This window comes from Ascaphus truei, chromosome 7 (genome assembly GCF_040206685.1).
Source record: "Ascaphus truei isolate aAscTru1 chromosome 7, aAscTru1.hap1, whole genome shotgun sequence".
Lineage (NCBI taxonomy): Eukaryota > Metazoa > Chordata > Amphibia > Anura > Ascaphidae > Ascaphus > Ascaphus truei.
This window is the reverse complement of record NC_134489.1, coordinates 14902787-14921671: the sequence shown is the minus strand read 5'-3', so window position 1 is coordinate 14921671 and position 18885 is coordinate 14902787. Positions and strand designations below refer to the sequence as shown.

The window sequence follows — 18885 nt, the reverse complement described above, 5'->3', positions numbered from 1 at the left end:
CTTTTCCCACTCAAAGCAGTTGTCAGTTCAGCTTCTTTGGAGTTGAGTCGCGACTCCATATCTCCCAAATGATTTAGAACAAGGCTTAAATGTGTTTCTTTTTCTTTATTTCTGACCTGTAGCTGCCGGTACTCCTCCCAGACCTTGTCCAGCAGCAGCCGGGCCTTCTCATGGGCTGTGTAATTCAACACTTTGCAGGCATCAGTCATCTTGACCCCATAGCGCAGTGTCAGGCCAGCCACTTGACGGACGGACACCACCTCCCTCTCTTTTTTGGCAAGCTGTGTCTTGAGCTCAGCGATCTGCGCCTGCAGCACTGTGAGATACTGTGATGTGTGTTCAGCTGTCAGCTTTAGCTCTTTCATTTTTAGGTGTTGTTGCAATTTCCACTCCTCAGTGAGAGATCCCTGTTTAAGTGCATCCTGCAATTCTCTTCTCAGGGCTTTCATCTCTTCACTGTGATCATTTTGAGCTCGCTTCCATGCATCCCTCATCACGTCTTGGAGCTCTGCAAATTCCTTTGCTATGGTCTCAGCAGCTTGTCTTTTCCAGGTCTCTTTCTCTTGGGTGTACTGGCTGTTAGGGATGGAGCAGTGTCACTGCTCCTCTAAGTCTTGCTTCAGTGTCTGGACCGCCTTGTGCTCCCTCACATACAGGGTTACCTGGGTTCTAAGCTCCTCCTCCAGAGAGGCTCTGGTTATGCTCAGTGTGGCCTTCAGCTCCTCATGCTGCTCTTTGGAGACACAATGGGTACTTAAATACTCTTGCAGCATTTTTACTTTGTAGGCAGTCTGGAAACTTTCTTCCTGCAGAACTCGCTGCTTTTCCTCAGCATTCACCCATTTCTCTTTCGTGTCCTGCAGATGTGTATGCAGTTCTTGCAGCTGACTCTGTAGCATATTTTCTGCTTGTGTGCGCTACTCCAGGGAGACACGTTCTTCTTGCAGCACTCTCTCTGCATCCTGCAGTGCTGTCTGCACGTCTATTTTTCCCCTCTACTAATTCATGGAGTTTCTTATCTCCTTCCCTGACTTGGACATAGAGATTCTTGCACTCTTGGGTTACAATTTCAAAACTGATATTTAACCCTTCGAAGATTTCTCTCAATGAACATAGTTCTGTTTTAAGTGGCAACTCTTCTCCTTAGAGGCTTCAAGCTCTGTTGTCAGCCTGTGAACCTCTTTCTGAGATGCTTCCAGTGCTGTGTCAACCTGAGCCATGAAAGTCTGGTACCGGGCAGAATCACGGTAGGCCTTCTCCAGCTTACTTGACAAGATCACCCTGTCATTCTCCAACTGATATTTTTATTTTTCCCAGTCACCCTCTGCTTTTTCCAGTGCTAATTGCATCCTTGACTTTTCTTCTATCAATAGTCTCTTCTCCTCTTCTGATTCATGGAGTCTTTTATCTCTATCTGGCTTGGACAGAGAAGTGCTTACTCATTTGGTTTATAGTTTCAAACCTACTATTTAACTCTTCAGAGGCGTCTCTCATAGAACGTATCTCTGTTTTCAAGTGGCATCTCTCCTCCCGAACAACTTCCATCTCTTTTTTGAAGTAGCAAACCTCCTCCTGTGAGACTTTAAGCTCTGTATTAAGCCTGTCAATTTCCTTCATAGAGATTTCCAGAAATTCGTTACTTTTAGAAGCGAGGCGCTGATCCTCGGCAGCATCAGCATATGCCCTCTCCAGCTCTCCTGACATGACATCCAGGTCACTCTCCAACTGGTGCTTTTCTTTTTCCTGGAGAACACACTTGGCAATTGCTGAGGATAGACAGCTTTGTAGTGCAGCCTTGGCTTCTTGCACTTTATCTAAACGTCCATGAAGACAATCAATCTCTTTTCGTGCAGATTGAAGTGTCTGAGTTAGGTCATCTTTTCCTTGATTAAATACTTCTTTCTTTTCTTCCACTATTCTTGGGATAAGTCTGTGAGATGCCTTAACCTGCAGCATATCTCTCATCAAATGAAGACTCTGGGGTTAAAGGTTCATCCTTAATTCCTTCTGCAACTTCCACAGTAATACCTCCTTTATTTTTCTTCTTCTTCCTTGCTTTGAGAAGTTCTGAAGAATCAGTGGTACTGTGTTCACATTTACTGCTCAAGACTGTTTTCAGAGTGGGAGCCATAACTTCGGACATACTGTAGGGAAACCAAACTTCCCAAGAAACCAGTAAAGCGGAATGTGTCTTTAAAGCAGAAGCATTAGAATGAACAACAGGAATATTAGACACAGAGAGACACAAGATAAGAGAGCTGACCTTTTGAGACCTTAGCATAAGTCACAGAGGTATCATAAATGCAAGGATAAAACATAGACAGATAAATTTATAGTTATATCTGAAACTTTAGACATCAGGCGTAGGGATATCATATAGACAGAAAACCTGCAGTTAAATCTGAATCTTTAGACATCCGGCGTAGGTATATCATATAGACAGAGAAAACCTGCAGTTAAATCTGAAACTTTAGACATCAGGCATAGGGATATCATACAGAGAACCCTGCAGTTAAATCTGAAACTTTAGATATCAGGCATAGGGATATCATAGGTTGCAAAGAAACAACTTTCAGGGGAACTTGCAGGTAAACCCGAAACCTTAGAACCCATCATAGGAAGAACTACAGATTGCAGGAAAAAATCACAGCATGCAGAAACAAAATAATGGAAGCACTCTTGTCTTTTGAAATGGGAACCCTGTGAACAGCAGTGGTCCAACCAGGGAAAGCAGTAAATTAAGGTAACCGTCTAAAATAGAAATGTGAGTCTGAAAATCTGCAGTGGCCCACCCAAAAATGCAGAGGCAATCCTTATCCAGGCAATGAAAGTCTGAAAATGGCAAAAACAGGTACTGCAGGGAAAGCTTTTTTTTTTTTTTTTTGTAAAAAGGAAAGTCTTCTCAGGGAGAAAGTGGAACAAACAAAACCCTGCAGAAACCTTTGCAGCAACAAAACCTTCAGGATCCCAACTGGGATTTCTAAAAAACAAAAAAAGTACTTATCTTCCTCCAAGCGGATGGGGTCTGCTGAAGCAGGAAGGCAGAGAATCTGTTCCAGCGAGATCCAGAAGTGGCCTTTGTTTTCTGTCATGGGACACTCCTGTGGTGGGTAGGATCTCGGTGGCCGGAACAGCAGGAGCGTAGTAGGGGTCACAATCAGAGGGACCGAGACAGGCAGCAGACAGCTCAGTCAGGTGACAAGCAGAGGTCGGCAACGAGGAGACTGGAACAGAACAGGGGAGCAGGAACAGGTCCGGGAACAGGGACTGAGAATGGGGAGCAGGGACTGAGACCGGGGAGCAGGACTGAGACCGGGGAGCAGGGACTGAGACCGGGGAGCAGGGACTGAGACCAGGGAACAAACAGGGACAAGCCAGATAACCAGCAAGGGCCTTTACTAAGAACAGAATCAAAATACAGTAACAGATCTGGATCAAAGACAGAGGCATGTGAATAGGAGTCTGACTCGAAACAAAGGCAATTGAACCAACCAGGAAGCAGAAGCTATAAAGGACAGACAGGAGCAACAAGAAGACAGACAGACAGAGGAACCATAGGGCACACAGAAGGCAGCAGCACACCCGGTGGACAAAGAAGAACTACAGTATGGCTAGTCAGGAGGTCTAGGCGACCCTGACAGTAAGGCAGTCTCACTCATAACATAGTTTTACTCATCTTTCCCTTTCCCAGCATCTCTCGCTCTTAATCTCAGCATTTCCCAACAAAAAATTTACACTATTTAGAATTGCTCTTATTTCATAAGATAAGATTTGCACTGGTCTCAATCTGTAACGGTATCTGTAGACGGACGTTCACAGAGGTACACAATTGGAGACTTTATAAGGTGAAATTATAATAGGCTTTATTGTGCCTTTTCCTTTTCATCAGGAAATCATCCAAACACAGGGGGGGGGAACAAAGCTTCTATTCACTTGGGAGTATTTCTAGTGAAATCCTATGCAATTAATTCACATCTCCATTAGTCAAGCATGTCTCGCAGCCCCAAAACATATAGCATGAAATAAGCAGATATAAGCAGTCTCTTAATAATGAAAGTCTTATCTGTTTCTTGCTGTAGAGTAAGCTTCTCTGCTCTCCTGGAACCGCACCCGTGCGTGCACAGAAAATATCAGCATCCAGGTTTAGAAGTCTTATTTGGTGTCTTGCTATCAGCTATGCTGGGCAGAGCTCAAGACCGGTCAGCTCCAGAGATGTGTGTTCTCTTGGTCAGTCTCTCCTGGGAGTCTCAAGAATACTGCTCTGTCTCTCCAAAGGTCAGCTCCCATTCAGAGCTAAGGAGTCACTTCCTGCCTCAACAGACAGGCTTTTGTAAGCAATCTAGATCAGGCAGGTGGTGTTATTAATTGACTACCAGCAGTTAACCACCACACTGCTAGATTAAAGGCACATTACTTGAACAGGGATTACTCCCCTGTTACAGTATGAAAATCAGAAGCGATTTTTTCAATCATGTTTTAACAGAGATTCGTAATATTTCTGCTACAAAATTGAAATATTGTAATGGGTGCTCACCACAAACAGGACGGAACTGTGAGGCTGAGGTGGGGAGGTTAAGGTACACCGAGCACCAGCCGCGAGACCGCATCCAGAGTGCAGATTGATAGTAGTATAGCCGGGTCAGGGTTGGAGATGTTAGAATAGTTGTGATACTCACTGTGGTCAAGGGTTGGAGAAGTCGGATGGTCGGTGAGGATAGCCACGATCCAGGGGTAGAGAAGATAGAGGTCTAGATGCAAGCTGAGGTCTAGGATTGGAGAAGTCGGGGTCCAGGTACAAGCTGAGGTCAAAATACTATGAAAACAAGACAGGAGCAGAATGCACAAAGCAACAGAACAAGACAGCAGGATGCTTAGATAAGCACTACGTTACAAACGAAGATTTATGCTCAGCCAATTTGCAACAGGGATTGGTGAGCATATAAATGCCTGATAGCCAATGAGCAGGGTGCACGCAGCTGCCACTGCTAACATCATCCGCCCACTCAATCTTCATCCGCCCAATCGGTCGTCAGGGGGCAGAGTGCGGCAAAGGTGCAGAATGTTGAGGTGATCCTGGGTCAGCATTGCGTGTTGGAATTAACCCCTCGCATGATCCTGGTAGTGCGACGCCTGCGTGTAGTTTCCTCCACGAGTGGCACGTCACCCGTGTCATCAGAGGACGTGTCACGGGGCGGAGCCTAAGCCCGAACCCTGTGGTATCCCCTTGCCTGATAGTGTGGCACTTGCATGTAGCTTTCTTGGCTTTAGGTGCATCACCTGGGTCATCATGGGACCTGTTGCGGTGGCGGGACCAAAAGCCGATGCTCACAGTACCCCCCCCCCCTTTCATGAGTGTCCTCTGGGCGTCTCAAGGATGGTTTGAAGGGATACTTCAAGTGGAAGGCCTGAACGAGCCTAGGAGCATGTAGTTGATCCCTGGGGATTCAAGAGCGCTCTTTGGGACCGAAACCCCTCCAATAGACCAGATACTGGAGCCTTCCCCTGGTTATCCTGGAATTCAGGATGGTCTGGACTTCAAATTCTTGTTGTCCTTCCACTAGGAGAGATTCAGGGGGCGACACCAGAGCAGAAGACAGGGGGTTCTGTATAAATAGTTTAAGGAGATAGATGAAAAAGACAGATAGAATCATCATGGAAGCTGGCAACGTAACCGATAGGCCGCTGGGTTGACCTTCTCAATTATGGAAAATGGGCCAATATATCTAGGTGCCAATTTAGCTGTGGGTACCTTCAGGTGAATATTTTTCGTGGAAAGCCATACCTTTTCGCCTGGATCGTATGCTGCAGTTTCACGTCAATGCCGATCCGCCTATTGTTTCTGCATGGATATTGCTTTTTAGAGATTCTCATGAATCTTTTCCCATGAGTTTTGTAGTTGCAGAATCCTGTTATCTGCTTCTGGCACCCTGGATCTGGGTCCTGAAGGATGAAACCCATTATTGGTAAAGAATGGTGAATCTATTGTCGACTCACTACGTAAGTTGTGAGAGAATTCGGCCCAAGGCAAGAGATCTGTCCAGGGTATCGTAAATAAAGCATTGGATGAATTGTTCTAGTTATTAATTTGTCTGTTCTGTCTGATCATTGGTTTGAAGATGATAACCAGAAGAGAAGTGGAGAGAGATCCCTAATTATTGGCAGAAAGCCAGCCAAAATGTTGAGATAAATTGGGACCCTCGATCCGAGACAATAACTTGGGGCACCCTATGGAGACGAAAGACCTCTTTGATGAATACCTCAGATAATTTGAGGGCACTAGGTAGTTCCTTAAGGGGAATTAAATGGGCTTGTTTGGAGAATCGGTCTACCACTACCAGGATGGTATTCAAACCTTTTGGATATCGGTAATTCCACAATGATATCCATGGATAAGGGAGTCCATGGGCGATCTGGAATCGGAAGATGCTGGAGCAAGACTGTGGGTCTGCTATGGGGAGTATTATTTTGAGCCCATGTAGGACACGTGGTGACAAATTCCTTTATCTCCTTCCACATTCCCGGCCACCAAATGGTCCGTTCCAAAAGGTCGATGGTTCTCGTAGTACCTGGATATCCGGAGCTCTTGTAGGAATGACCCCATTCCTATAACTTCCTACGATTTGCTGGTGCAGTGAAAAGACTTCCTTCTGGGACTTCGATTCCCTCAGGAATCTCAGACTGACCTTGAGCAATGTTCTCCAAGGAATCAAAGGTATCAGTGGAGATAATGCATGATGGGAGAAGAATAGTTTCCTCTCGGTACTCAGCCTTGTCTTCCACCTGAAATTGACGGGAGAGGGCATCTGCCTTTACATTCTTTGAGCCTGGTAGATACTAAATATTAAAATTGAACAGAGAAAAAAAAGTGACCATCGTGCTTGTCGTGACCCCAACCGCCGAGCGCCTTTAATGTATAGGGGATTTTTGTGATCCGTAAGTATGGTGACTGGATTTTCAGTGCCCTCGAGCAAATACCTCCATTCTTCTAAAGCCATTTTGATGGCCAGGAGTTCACGATTGCCTATATCATAGTTTTGTTCAGCAGCAGAGAATTTCTTGGAGAAGAAAGCACACAGGTGAAGTTTGGCCTGAGGCATCTTCCTCTGGGACAATACTGCTCCTGCCCCGACATCAGATACATCCACTTCAAGGGTGAAGGGTAATCCTGGGTCCAGGTGCACGAGGGAATGAGCTGATACAAAGGTTGTTTTAAGTCTCTCAAATGCTTGAATAGCTGTAGGAGGCCATAATGCGGGATCAGCTCCTTTCTGCGTCAATGCTGTAATGAACGCTACTACGGATGAGAAGTTCTGTATGAATCTTCGGTAGTAATTGGCGAAGCCTAGGAACCATTGTATGCCTTTTAGATTCGAGGGACGAGGCCAATCCAGAACAGCTTTTTCCTTGGCTGGGTCCATGACAAGACCAGTATCAGAGATGATGTAACCTAAAAAGCCATCGTGGTCTGATGAAACTGCCACTTCTCTTACTTAGCGAATAAATGATTCTCCAGTAGACATTGAAGTACCTGTTTCACATGGACAGAATGTTCCCGTACAGTCTTGGAGAAGATTAGGATATCATCTAGGTAGACAATGACGTATTGGTCAAGAAGGTCTCTGAAAACTTCGTTAACAAAGTCATGGAATACCGCTGGAGCATTACAAAGTCCAAATGGCATTAGAAGGTATTCGTAATGTCCATCCAGGGTGTTAAAGGCTGTCTTCCACTCATCCCCCTGGTGTATTCTTACTAGATTGTAAACTCCATTTTTGTCCACCTTTTTCAAGATTGTGGATCCCTGCAGTCTGTCAAAAAGTTTGGAAATTAACGGTAATGGGTACCAGTTCTTTATTGTGATCTTGTTACAGTAAGTCCACGGTAATTGATGCAGGGTCTGAAAGATCAATCCTTTTTCTTTACAAAGAAAAAACCCGCACCTGCGGGGGATGAGGACTTCCAGATGAATCCCTTCTGTAAGTTCTCTTGAATGTATTCCTTCATGGCCTTGGTTTTTGGAAGAGATAACAGGTAGGAACATCCTCGCATGGGAACTGAGTTGGGCAGTAAATCGGTGGGGCAGTCGAATGCCCAGTGAGGCGGTAGTTTCTCAGATTGTGCCTTGTTGACTACATCCTGAAACTCAGAGTAGATTTCAGGTAACTGTATGTTTACCTGTTCCGGTACTGAAATCCTGCATAGTTGTTTGGAAGAAACAGAGCAGTTCTTTGAATAATGAGAGGTCCATTGGAAAGTCTGAGATTCAGTTTACATCTAGTTGAACTATATAAACTACCTGGCAATACTCAGTCTCTAATATCTGTGGAGGGAGCTGGGTCCATGCAGGCTGGGCGTGAATCTTTGAATGTAACAAGGATGGGCACCAGGAATTTGTATTAAAACATAGAATGCTTTGATGGACATCTGTCAATATTGCTTCACAGACATTGACTTACTTCACACTTGACTGATAATGCATGGCAAATAATAATATGCAAGACTTCATCCCTTTTGTAGCTCTCACTCCTACTCTAGGAAGGTACTGGACCTATTTGGCTTCATCTCCTCACTCTTACTCTAGGGAGGTACTTGGCTTATTATCCACAGAAAGGGTTAAACTGGCAGTCCCTTGTACAGAGTTAGTGATGCCCCATGTTAAATGGACCTCTCTGGAATACACTTCAGGTTGCTTAATTAGGAATCCTTCTTCCATACCTATCTGATCAGGATTGCACTATGGACCTTCAGGTTGGGCTAATCCAAACACACCCAGAGTTACTAATACCGAGCACTCCTTACCAAAAGTATGTTTCCTCTTGTTCAATAGGGAGAACAATCTCAGACGTATGCTACTGGCGCTTACTTAAAGAGCATGTTCCTTAACTGAAAACACTAAAGGGTGTCAGGAAACATCTTAATACATTAATCTATACGCATAAACCTATTTACAAGATTTAAATGTTAAGTCCTCTGCAGAACTCCAAGGGACCTCCTTCTAGAACATTGGGTAGCTCAATATATTCTCATCACTGGTCGCAAAACACGCTAGGAAGTGTCGATACTTTCTGCAGAGTCAGCCCACATCAAACGATGGGGAGGGGAGAAACTTGTGTGATCCCACACAGTTTACCCATTAAGGCCGTTAACCCCTTACATTAACTAGTAGTCCCCATAGGGGTATGGTCTACATAAACATGAATTATTGAATGTTTAGTCCAAAATGAAACATTTCAGCCAACTTCAGGTCACTGTGGGATAGTGATCCAGGCTGGTCTTTCTGCACACTAACAATATTATACTAAGAAACCAGTAAATGGGAATACAAAAGCAGATGAGAGACTTAAATTAGCACCTATTTGTGCACAGGTGTCTCTCCACATTTTGTCTAAAGGTGTGTTTGGGGAGGTATCTCTCTCTTTGAGTGTGGGAAGAATGTGAGGAGTGAGTGGAAGGAGGATGTGCAGATTAAGGGGAGAAAAGAGGGGATGGGTGGATGAAACTAAATGGAGTGAAAAGGTGAGGTGGAAAGTGAATATAGGAAAGAGATGAGAAATGAGGGAGGTGGTGAAGTGTGAGTGGAAGGGGGAGGGGGAGAAAGTGGAGCAAGAAAGTGCAGAATGAGTAGAGAGAAGAAATGGTGAGTAAATGAGTGAAGATAAAAGTAGAATAAGTGGTGAGGATGTGAGGATCATATTGAGAAGAGTAAGTGATACCATTTATCTGTTCACTACAACAGGGCACTAACGTCATCCCGGTACTCACCTCGGTTCATGCTGACCCTACACAGTATAAAGAGCCACAGAGATTCAACCCACAACACTTCCTGGATGAGAATGGTCGGTTCAAGAGGAACGATGCTTTCATGCCCTTCTCCTCTGGTAACTGACTGGAGACCTGTCCAAAGACAAGTGGGGTGTGGTGGGGGGGGCAAGAGGGAGTTGGGGAACTATGTAGTTCTACTACTTTCCAATTTACACACCCAGAATACCATTATTTATTTATTTACTCTTGTTAAACACACAGTGATATCACACAAAAGAGAGCAATCAGAGAAAATCCAACCCCTCCAAGTCTTAGCTCACAATTTTTACAAACTAACTTACGGAAAACTTGCAGACATGATTCAAAAATACTTATGGGTATCAGATTTTTGTACATAACCCATAAATCAGCCAGATATTACCCTCAAACACATTTATACACTTTGGTCCCTGGAGGGACTGACCCTTCAAACATGTCACTCCAATTAGTACACTTTGGTCCTAGGAGGGACTGATCTCTTAAACATGTCGCTGTCATTAGTATATTACTTCCTGGTAAAATATTTTATAAATAAATAAATATGTTGGTTGTAGGTGGAATTGCCCATTTAACTTAGTCTAACCTTCCCTCTGTTGATTTGACTTTCTAGGGAAGCGGATCTGCCTGGGTGAGAGTCTGGCCCGTATGGAGCTGTTCATATATTTCACCACCATCCTACAGAACTATTCCTTCCGACCTACTGTGCATCCTGATGACATTGACCTCACCCCAATAATAAGTGGTGTGGGCAATGTCCCGCGCCCTTACCAATTATGTGCTGTATCCCGCTAGCTACGTACATGCTGTAAAGGTTAGCCCTTACTGAGCCAGCGGGGTTTGCAACAGAATATGTTTGCAGTAGTTGTTGTCTACTCTTTTTGTAGCCATTATTTGTTTTTTGCATTACTTTAACTTGAGTTGTTCCCTGAGATAAGCCTCAACCCTTTCCCTGTCCGATCCCAATATATTTGCAGCAAAATGGCCTCTGCGGTCAGCAGCACTCCAGCAACTTAAATAAAGCAGCAACATCATCGTGAGATCTAAACATGATGATGCAACTTTCTATTGATACTTTCAGTTAGAAAAAAAAACATCTCAGTGTCTGAAGACACTGGAGTTTGGGGGACAGAGAATTGAATTTATATAATTTAGAGGGGAAAAAAATATATATATATATATATATATATATATATATATATATATAGAGAGAGAGAGAGAGAGAGAGAGAGAGAGAGAGAGAGAGAGAGAGAGAGAGAGAGAGAGAGAGAGAGAGAGAGAGAGAGAGAGAGAGAGAGAGAGAGAGAGAGAGAGAGAGAGAGAGAAAGAGAGAGAGAGAGAGACGGTTGCATGACTACAAATTTATGCAACTGTTCGGGACACTTAGCAGTGGCCTAAACAGAGATCGAAATTTTATGATTCATTACTGACACTAGCGAACTCTCTTCCCATGAGCGCCAAATGCCATGTCTGTACATACTGTGCTATATGTATGCACACACAGCTGTCTCTCACACATACTAATGCTCCTTATTTTTCCATCCCTATACACCAATAGGGACCACATAGTATCCACACACACTTTTAGTTGTGCTACAAACTCTCACATTTCCACACCCACCCACACCATTTATATCCACTTTCACTCCACACACACCTTGTGTAAAGCACTGTATATACTGTGGGCTCTCCATTCATTTTTATTCACACTGATACACATACACACTCTTTCTTCACTTGCTTTCAGTAACCCTTTGACACCTCTAGCCATAAAACACATCCACACCGGGGGAAGGACCAGCACAGATAACATTCCAAGAGACACTGTTTTTAAGTATACCCTTGCTTCATTCATTGTAACATCGCCGGAAGAAGAGATCAGTGTATCTCGAAAGCTCGCACAAATAAAAGCATTTCGTTAGCCACAGAACGGTATCATCTATTTATTTTTGATTATATATATATATATATATATATATATATATATATATATATATATATATATATATATTGGTGTGAAAAAGAAAGTACACCCTCTTTGAATTCCATGGTTTTACATATCAGGACATAATAACAATCATCTGTTCTTTAGCAGGTCTTAAAATTAGGTAAATACAAACCCAGATGAACAACAACACATGATTATTACACTGTGTCATGATTTATTTAACAAAAATAAAGCCAAAATGGAGAAGCCCATGTGTGAAAAACTAGTACACCTTATGATGCAATAGCATGTAGAACCACCTTTAGCAGCAATAACTTGAAGTAATCATTTTCTGTATGACTTTTTCAGTCTCTCACATCGTTGTGGAGGAATTTTGGCACACTCTTCTCTACAACATTGCTTCAGTTCATTGAGGTTTGTGGGCATTTGTTTATGTACAGCTCTTTTAAGGTCCAGCCACAGCATTTCAATTGGGTTGAGGTCTGGACTTTGACTGGGCCATTGCAACACCTTGATTCTTTTCTTTTTCAGCCATTCTGTTGTAGATTTGCTGGTGTGCAAATTTGCTGGTATTCTTGGGATCATTGTCCTGTTGCATGACCCAATTTCGGCAAAGCTTTAGCTGTCGGACAGATGTATGTCGGCCAGAATAGAATTATTTAATCATGAAGGCACAAGAACAAGCTTTGGAATAGTGTCATACACGTGAGCAGCAAACGGACAATAACAGTGATAAATACTCTGTAGGTGCAAGGGGAAACACAGGGGGAAAGGAAGAACAAGGAAACAACACAAGCGGGAAGGAAAGGAGAGAAAAAGGAAACTAGGGGGCAACGTTTTGGGGGTAATGACCGCTTCCTCAAACTTGTTCCCTAAGGTCAGGAGGACCAAAGGTACTTCCCTATACCCTGTGCCCAACGTATAATGATAAACCCAAAATAGATCCACGTGTCTGGAAGGGAATCCCTTTGAATGACTGGAGATTGAGCTGTGAGCAGACAGATGATTCTGGATACGCCCTCCTCTGACGTCACTCTGAATTGTCACGTCTCCAGGAGGTGCCTTCCAACTGCGTGGAATAAAGGATGGTAGGGATTCCCTTCCAGACACATGAGAACGGGCATCACACGCCATACAGATTGTGGAAGTAGAGTTCTGTTGGTGTGGATATTATTATCCTAAATGCGTGATTATATTTTGAAAAATGTGAGTGCATTTTTAAACCTTGTATTTTAAGAAGATAACATTTGCACAGTCTGCGCTATGTCCTGTATTTCTGTTCTATTCCGATAAGGTTCCAGCTCATACATATATGCATACATCTTGGTGAAAGCTGCTGTTTCGGGATAAAGAAACCTTTATGCACATGTGTATATTGGGAAGTTTGTAAGTACAAATTTCTCTGGATTCTTCTAAGAACTCCTTGAATATCAACCTTTTGAAAGACATATTTGCACTATTTTGCTTGTGCTTTTCTCTTCACATATACATCTGCGCTCCCCAAACTACCTTGGATACATATAAATATATATATATATATATCACAGACTGCACATCTCAGCACTTAACTATTGCTGTGATTCCGCCATTACTTTTTATATTTGCTGTGACCTCACTTCTGTTCAAATTTGCACTTCTTTCCACCAGCCTCCTTATGTCTCTAACTCTATTCAAATATCGCCATCTCTGCTTCCTTCACCACTTCTCAGTTCACATGATCTCCTCTCTTACCTGCGCTCTCTGGCACTACACGGTTATATCCCCTGCACTAAAACACACCCCTGCAAATCAGCCTCACATTTTCTCTATCTATCCATGCTTCTCCTCCTTGCTTCTGGGGATATCTCCCCCAATCCTAGTCCCTGCCTTATTCCTACATGCTCTCGTCCTCGCCTGCCAAATGCAACCTCTACTTCTTCTGGTGTCAACCCCTCCAACCACATACCCATCCCCTGCCACCCTCCCTCCTCTCTCCCATTCTCCTGTGCCCTTTGGAATGCTCGCTCCCTTTCTAACAAGTTCCTCTCTGCATGACTTTTTTCTCTCTCACTCTCTGCTCCTATTTGCTATAACTGAGACCTGGCTCATTCAGTCAGACTCTGCTCTGGAAGCTGCCCTCTCCTATGGTGGCCTTTCTTTCTCCCACACTCTGCGCCCTAATGGCAGGGGTGGAGGCGTGGGACTCCTGCTCTCCACTTTCTGCCATAACTGTACCCGTCCTGTTCTTACGTCTTGCTTTTCCCTCCTCTGAGGCTCACACTGTCCAGATCTTCTCTCCTCTCCCTGTCCATGTACTGGTTATCTATCACCCACCTACCTCTACTTATCCCCCTTCTGCCTTTCTCTCTCAGTAGTAGGGAGCCATACATTATGTCAAACTTATTTTGACAGGTGCCCCGCCCCCTTTTAGACTAATGCCCACCCTCTTTGGTCTAAACCCCGCTCATGTGTCCCACCCCTTCCGTATCCAGTCCCACCCCTTTCGTTTCTGGCTCCACCCCCAGTGGCAATTTTGGGGGGTGACGCCCCCTACGCCAAAAAAACGTGATTGACGCCCCCAGCGCCAATTTTATTTTTATTATGATATGTATTTTTTTAATGCTTTTTTTGTGATTGGTGCATACTGTTGACGTAGATAGGAGGGGGCGTATACATATGAGGGGCATGTCCGGAGAGGTTTTTCTGAATACTGACATGTTTATAGGCGTGTCCGGGCATGTTTATTCTGAAATAATGTAGTGCACATGTCAGAAATTTTCAAAAGACTATGAAAAGAGGCCATACCAGGTTTTTTTTAAATTCAGAAGGAATACTGCATTACAGTAAGAACATAAAACCCTGCCATCTAGAGGCGATAGGGGGTTCTACTACACACAGAAAATAGGAAACATTTACTTTTGACTACCTGGTGGCCGAATCCCACTCCTCTAGCTCTCACCGAACCTGAGATACGGGTTTCAAGTTTATACAGTTTTACACTTAGCCGTATTAACCTAGCGGCTTTTCTCAGCCATTGTGGTCAATGGCGGCAACCCTCGTGGCGGGCGCGACCCTTTCTCGCGGCCTTTGCCCGTCGGACCCTGTTGGGGTCGAGTGAGGAGGTCCCCACGAGCTAGGGGCAAAAATAATGTTATTGCTAGCTGCACCAGAACCGGAGTTACCAACTTTAATTAATGGTGAACTTGGCCGTAACCGAGTTCCCACGGCAATTTAGCGATCAATAGCTCTTTTCATTGAAATAGTAGCGATACTTGGATACTGCGGTTTGGCAGGCAGCCAACATGTTTATAATGTATCACCTCGTTCTTGGAAAGCGGGCTCAAAATATTTCCCATTGAAATGCATTACGCCATTCATTTCAATGGGGAAGCTCCGCTCATCCTCTCGGGCACCATCTGCTTGTCTTCCTATGTATAGGGTCAAAAACCTCGCAATCTCCATTGACACTATGGAGCTCTAATAGCGACCTATGGACAGTGCCGGCAAATGGTGGGTGAAAAGGCGGGAAGGGCAACAAAGGCCTATAAACATACAAATACAGTTAACCCTTTCCCTTCCGACCTGATCCCAGTGTATGTGCTTGTAGGATCAGCACATATGTAATCAGGAAAATACATTACAACCGAAGGGGAATACACATTGTACTGAGGCAGGGGAATAAAAATACATTTAACCATTTTTTATAGTTAACCCCTCGCCTCCCACATGACGGTAGGGGTGGCCAGCTGGGGGGTAATCCCTTTATTACCGGGATAGCCACCCCCTCTCGTGACTGCATACTATGTATTTTCTGAGTGCATCAGCCAGCCCCTACTGTCATCGGGATCTTGTGGAGGGTTATAATATACACAAAATAACTGGGTTGAATTGAATGCGACCGTTATATAATAAAGAAAGTTTATTCCTTGAAAAAGGTGAACACACAGAATATACAAATAGCACACTGGATATATACACTTACTTTGGGGAATTGGCAATTAAGTAATCTGGATCTGGATTAGCAATTCATCAGGCAATCGTGTATCATTCAGATGTTGTAACGAAGCCCCTGGGCATAGGGCTTACACTCGTTTATATGGGGTTTAAGCCTATCCCTTAACATTGGGTGTCATGTATTGGTTAACAATTACATGCACCCAATGACCCTTTGCCAGCTAACGTGGGAAGCACTTTGGTACCTGCCCCCAGGTAACTGGCACATGTGCATAATTCCTTACTTTGGGTCTCATTTTCCTAACCCCACACTAAAGAATTGGCGCCTCTCAGTCTGCCAGAAGAGGATCTGGACAGGAAACCTTTGTCTGCAAGTGTGATTTATAACACCTACAGAACTACTCAAGTCCTGCTCTTCCCTGCCCTAGCATATACAATCAGGGTGGGGGAGCCTTTGATCAGGGGCCCTGGTGTATACATCTGGGTGCCCACTTGGACATTAATATACTGCTGGGCCAGTATCTTTCGCGGGCTTTGTACTAGGCAACAAATACATTATATTTTCACAATCATATATATATTAAAATAATCCTATCGGCTGGGCCGAGCAGATGCAAATTGCCAGATCACCATGCCGGAGAGGATTCCACACGGTGGACAATTTTCAGCTCGCTGGGACCCACCAAACCAGAGTTACAATAAATGACTTTAAATGCACATTTACAGAAGTTGCATTTCTCTGCCATTGAATTCAATGGCAGAAACCCGAATTAAACAATTAACCATACTCTGTTCTGTTGCTCCGAGAGGGTCGGGAATTGCTATACAGTCATGCCGGAATGATGACTATATGGTGGCCAAATCCCAGCCCTCGGGTCCTTACAGAACCGGAGTTATGGGTTCCAGGTTTTTACAGTTTTTAACTTAGCCGTTTTTACCTCGCAGCTTTTACCTCCATTGGAATCAATAGGGCCGGCGCTGCCATAGGAAATGCATGGGCCGGCGCCGCCATAGGTTCAATGGGACCTCCGCTACTATTGGAGTCAATGGGCAACCCACACTTTTTACAGTTAACCCTACTCCATTCAGTTGAGGGGAAAGAGCTGGAAATTGCCATGCAGTCATCCCGGAGCAGTGACTACATGCTGGCCAAATTCCAGCCTTCTAGTCCATACAGAACGAGAGATCTGGATTTACACTTTTCACACTTTCTTACTTAGTGTTTTAAAGCCACGCGGCTTTTCTCCGCCATTGCAGTCAATAGTGGGACCCTCATGGCTGTCGCGACCCTTTCTCGTCGCCATTGGCTGTCGGACCCGGTTGGGGTTGAGTGAGGGGGTTCCTAGGGTCTAGGGGCAAAAATAATGTAATTTCTGGTCACCCTAGAACAAAAGTTTCACACGCTAATTGGCGGTGAATTTGACCGAAGACTAGTTCCCACGCCAATTGAGAGATCAAGCCCTTTCAAAGACATTGTATCCACTTTTTTGGTTTTGCGGTCTGACTGGCTGCCAGCTCGTTCCTGGAGGTTGGACTCGAGGAATCCCCATTGAAAGACATTACTACATTCACTTTCCATGGGGAAGCTCCGCTCCTCCTCTCAGGCGCCACCTGCAGGTCTTCTCAGGTATTGGTCCCAAATCTGTGAAATCTCCATAGGATTACATGGGGCTCCAATGGTGACCTATGGAGATACTGCAAAATGGAGACTGTAAAGGCAGGAAAGGGAACAAAGGGCCATAAACATGTAAATGCAATTAACCCTTTCCCTCCCGACCTGATCCCAGTGTATGTGGTTGGTGCATACACTGCAAAGGTACAAACACCAATAATTGTACCAATATACACGTCTAGCAAATAGAACACAGTTTGACCTGAGGCAGGGGAATAAAAATAAAAGGAAATGCCTCTAAATGTGGGAACATGATAACCAAGGGACGTACCTTTTGGTTGTGAAGCAGTAGAACATATGTATTAAAGGTACATTCTTGACTAACCCCTCACTTCCAAGATGGGGCGTGCCTAATGGGGATGACCCCTTTATTACTTGTTTGGCACCCTGTTACCGTCACACCTCCCCTGCTCAATGGGTGCCTTATGACCCAGCTGTCCACCCTGGCACTGGGACACAACTGGCATCCTTGATGTACATAAGTCCTGAGGGGTTGTCCAGGCAAAATTGTCCTCTGGCATTGTCCAGTACACTATCCTAGCCACAATGGATTGTGAAGTCCAAGTCCTGCAGAGCAGGGCTCCATCGTGGCCGCCGGGCATTCTCCTTTGCCACCCTCTGCCCCCCACCCAGTGCCTGGTGAACAAAGACCACAGTGGAGGGACATCTGTGCAGACCAGGCTGCATTTTGCCCAGAGACTGGAATGTCTCTGTATCAGCGGGAGACCAGCTAACAAGCACAGACCGTCGCTTCCTCATCAAATATGTCTGGAAAAGGGCCATGTCACTATCCTGTAGGGACCCTACCTCTCCTGGCCCTGTGGCCACCTGTAGCTGCCACGGCATACCTATGCCTCGCCTCTCTGTCTCTAGGGCAATCCCCATCCCGAGTGGTATCACTTCTGTATTCCAGAAACCACCTTGGGTATGACTACTATACTCTCCACCTTGGGTATGACTACTATACTCTCCCTTGCCCCCTGGGGCAAGGCAATCCCCCAGTAACCTGTACTGGGATTCCTGGTGCCCTGATGCTTTGCTCATGCCCTCTCAGATCTGAAGGCCAAGAGATAAGCAAGTGCTACCACCTCTGCTGCTAGGGCCAGCATCTCTCCTCTCTCCTCCACTATGCTGCCCTTACCCTCTGTAGCTAACCTTGGCTGATCTGAGGACAGAAAAAGCGTGATATAGAATTAGCGCTATAGAAACAATTAGATAATGGGCCCTAGATAGGGATATACCCCCTAATGGGGTACTGGGCTGCCTGGTGGAACTGATAGCACAATCAGAATTACATTAAAAAAACAAAAGAGATACCAGTGCCTTAAGAGTCCAAATGGGGTAACAGTCCTGGGATTTCGAGACAGGGGAGTGAATGTCCAGGGGGGTAATTTAGCAGTTCCTCAATCTTCAGGTGGTCAGATGTGGCTTCATCCTTATGTAGTATAATATGAAACGAAAAAAGAGAAAATATAGTGCAACACAGCTAACAAAGAATACTCAGACCAGACCTACAAGACAATACACAACAAAC

The 18885-nt window shown here is 44.6% G+C and overlaps 1 protein-coding gene across 2 annotated transcripts in view; it reads left to right on the top strand.

Moving 5' to 3' along the window:
* LOC142498727 (cytochrome P450 2F2-like) overlaps positions 1–10997 on the top strand; it is an 85757-nt gene extending 74760 nt beyond the window's left edge. For both annotated transcript variants that reach the window (XM_075607059.1, XM_075607060.1), the window contains 2 exons: positions 9737–9878; positions 10412–10997. In XM_075607059.1, the coding sequence (XP_075463174.1) occupies positions 9737–9878; positions 10412–10593 (324 nt within the window). In that variant the 3' untranslated portion in view covers positions 10594–10997. The remainder of the gene's footprint in view (positions 1–9736; positions 9879–10411) is intronic.
* Positions 10998–18885: the final 7888 nt, after the last annotated feature.